We start from the raw sequence: 2,811 nt of genomic DNA on the forward strand, positions 1-2,811 counted from the left end.
ATTTATTTTATTTTTGGTGCTTCATTTTGACCTTTTTGGGGTTTAATTTTTCCTCTATTTGTGCTTAATTTTTACTTTATTTGTGCTTAATTTTGACCTTATTGAGGTTTATTTCTTATTTTATTTATACTTAATTTTGACCTTATTTGGGTTTAATTTTTACTCTATTTGTGCTTAATTTGCCCTTAATTTGACCTCATTTGTGCTTAATTTTGACTTTATTTGGGTTTAATTCCGACCTTATTTGGGTTTAATTTTGATTTTATTTATACTTAATTTTGACCTTGTTTGGGTTTAATTCTGACCTTATTTGGGTTTAATTCTGACCTTATTGGGGTTTAATTCCGACCTTACTCAGGTTTAATTTTGATTGTCCTAAAAATATCATTTGGGAAAAGGGCTCTGATTCCCCCTGGAGCCAGAATTCCAGAGGGAATGCTTTTGGGATTTGTTGGGAATTCAGCTGGGATTTGGGAATAACCAACACACTAAAAACCTCGGGAAAAAAATCTGGGAATGGGAAAAGCCCTGGAGATTCCCAGATTTCCCAGGAGCTCTGATTCCTCCTGGACCCAGAATTCCAGAGGGAAACAGGAAATTGAGGTGATCCTTAAAAGGTGGCATCACAAATCCTCTTAATTCCTCCTCCCTGACAGGGATTTGGGAATAACCAACACCCAAAAAACCTCAGAAATTTTAAAAAACCAGGAATGGGAAAAGCCCTGGAGATTCCCAGATTTCCTGGGAGCTCTGATTCCTCCTGGAGCCAGAATTCCAGAGGGAAATGGGAAATTGAGGTGGCATCAGAAATCCTCTTAACTCCTCACTGACAGGGATTTGGGAATAACCAACACCCAAAAAACCTCGGAAAAAAACTGGGAATGGGAAAAGCCCTGGAGATTCCCAGGTTTCCTGGGAGCTCTGATTCCTCCTGGAGCCAGAATTCCGGAGGGAAGTGAGAAATTGAGGTGCTCTTTAAAAGGCGGCATCACAAATCCCCTTAACTCCCCCTGGCTGGGATTTGGGAATAACCAACACCCTAAAAACCTTGGAAAATTAAAAAAAAAACCTGGGAAAAGCCCTGGAGATTCCCGGATTTACCTTCAGCAGCAGGAAGGGGGTGATAACGTTGTAAGCCATGTGGAAATAATCTCCAGCGCTGGGTTTGTTCAGAGGAAACCATTCCAGAGGGAAGATGATCTGAGGAGAGAGGGAAAATGTTTGGGATCGCTTGGGAATGCTCAGCTGGACTTGACGGTGTCGGGAGGGATGGAGCTGGGCAGATTTCTTGGAGAAAAATTCCCAAAAATCGCCTTCTGGAAGTTTTTCCTCCCGGCCCTGCCCGGTCAAGGAAGGAATTTTTGGGATCCTGCAGTTTCCTGAACCTCCTGCCAACTTCCAGCTCAAAAATCCCATGGGAACGGAACGTTCCTGGATCCCAGAGCTTCTGGGAACGCCGAGCTCTGGGACACAGGAACGGGGAAAAGCAGGAGGAACCTTCTGGAGTGAAAAGAAAGGTGAGGGAGGGAATTCGGGGAAGGGATTTCCCGGGAAAGCTCGGTCCCGGTGCCGGCTCCTCTGAGCCCAAAGCCCGGCTCACCATGGCGATGGGGCGCCCGAAATCCAGCACCCAGTTCTGCAGGGTGAAGTAGAACCACAGGTCCAGGTGGAACGGGGACGTCTTGGAGGTGTCCTCGGCCTTGGTCCCGCCGTGCCTGGAGGGGACAGAGGGACACGGAGCCTGGAGCGGCTCCGGCGGGAGGCAGAGCTGCGATTCCCCGGCTCGGGAATCCGGGATAACCGAGGGGAAGAGCAGGGAGGACGGGAGGCTCTTCCCGGCCTCCCCAGAGAGGTGAAAATCACTGAATTGAGCGCGGCTGTTTTTAACTTTGGCACCGAGAGGCAGAATCCCAGCTGCCAGGAGCTGAGCTGAGGAACCGCTGGAATTCCAGCCCCGGGATGCTCCGGATGCGGCACCACCCTCAGCCCTGCTCCCAACACCCTCACCCAACACTGAGGATCCAACCCCGACGGAGCCTTTCCATGGAATGCCCCTCCAGCACCTCTGGAGCTTCACCTCCCTGCGGGACAAGCGGCTCAATCCCGCTCCCGGTGCCGGGAATGGGATCGGCTGGATCAGCCTCGAGATTCCCGGCCCATGGAAGTGTCCCCGCCCACGGACCGAGAGGATCTCTCAGGTCCCTTCCACCCCGAAGCACTCGGGGATGATTCGGGGAACGCCGAGAGCTGGAGGGTGAGGATGGAATATCCTGGACGAGCTGGGAATGCTGCGGCTCCCTGGGAGAGTCTGGCAAAGCCTGGATGGGCTGGGATAACCCAGGGAAGGCCAGGATGCCCGGGACAGAGGCGAGAGGGGGAACCTTGGGGGACCCCGACACTGGCGATGTCCTGGAACCCAAACCTGGGGATGTCTGAACGTCCCTGAACGTGGGGATGACCCAGTCCCCAACCCTGAGGATGTCCCGGTCCTTGAACGTGGGGGTGCCCTGGTCCCCGACTCTCAGGATGTCCCTGTCCCCGACTCTGGGGGTGTCCTGGTCCCCGGTCCCGGCGCTGTCCCGGTCCCCGGTCCCGGCGCTGTCTCGGTCCCCGCACAGCCGGGGGTGGTACCCGGGAAGGGGCCGCGCTGTCCGGGGAGGGGCGCGGAGCAGGCTGAACCGGAGCGATTGGATGGAGAGAGGATCCCCATGGAACGAGGGTTGGATTTCCCCTTCCCCATCCTCCCCGAGCCCCCGGCCGCGCTCACCTGCCCGGGTAGAGCGGCCCTGCGGGCGGCGGCGAGCCCGGAGC

At 53.8% G+C, this 2,811-nt stretch overlaps 1 protein-coding gene across 1 annotated transcript in view; it reads right to left on the reverse strand.

Annotated features, from left to right (window-relative positions):
* The window catches only part of CLN6 (CLN6 transmembrane ER protein), a gene marked incomplete at its 5' end in the record, with an annotated part of 7,125 nt that extends 4,314 nt beyond the window's left edge, over nucleotides 1-2,811 (reverse strand). Inside the window, 3 exons of the mRNA XM_015638421.2 lie at nucleotides 1,102-1,200; nucleotides 1,601-1,715; nucleotides 2,768-2,811. Coding sequence (XP_015493907.1) covers nucleotides 1,102-1,200; nucleotides 1,601-1,715; nucleotides 2,768-2,811 — 258 coding nt within the window. The remainder of the gene's footprint in view (nucleotides 1-1,101; nucleotides 1,201-1,600; nucleotides 1,716-2,767) is intronic.

Source organism: Parus major, chromosome 10 (genome assembly GCF_001522545.3).
Source record: "Parus major isolate Abel chromosome 10, Parus_major1.1, whole genome shotgun sequence".
NCBI classification, from domain to species: Eukaryota; Metazoa; Chordata; class Aves; order Passeriformes; family Paridae; genus Parus; species Parus major.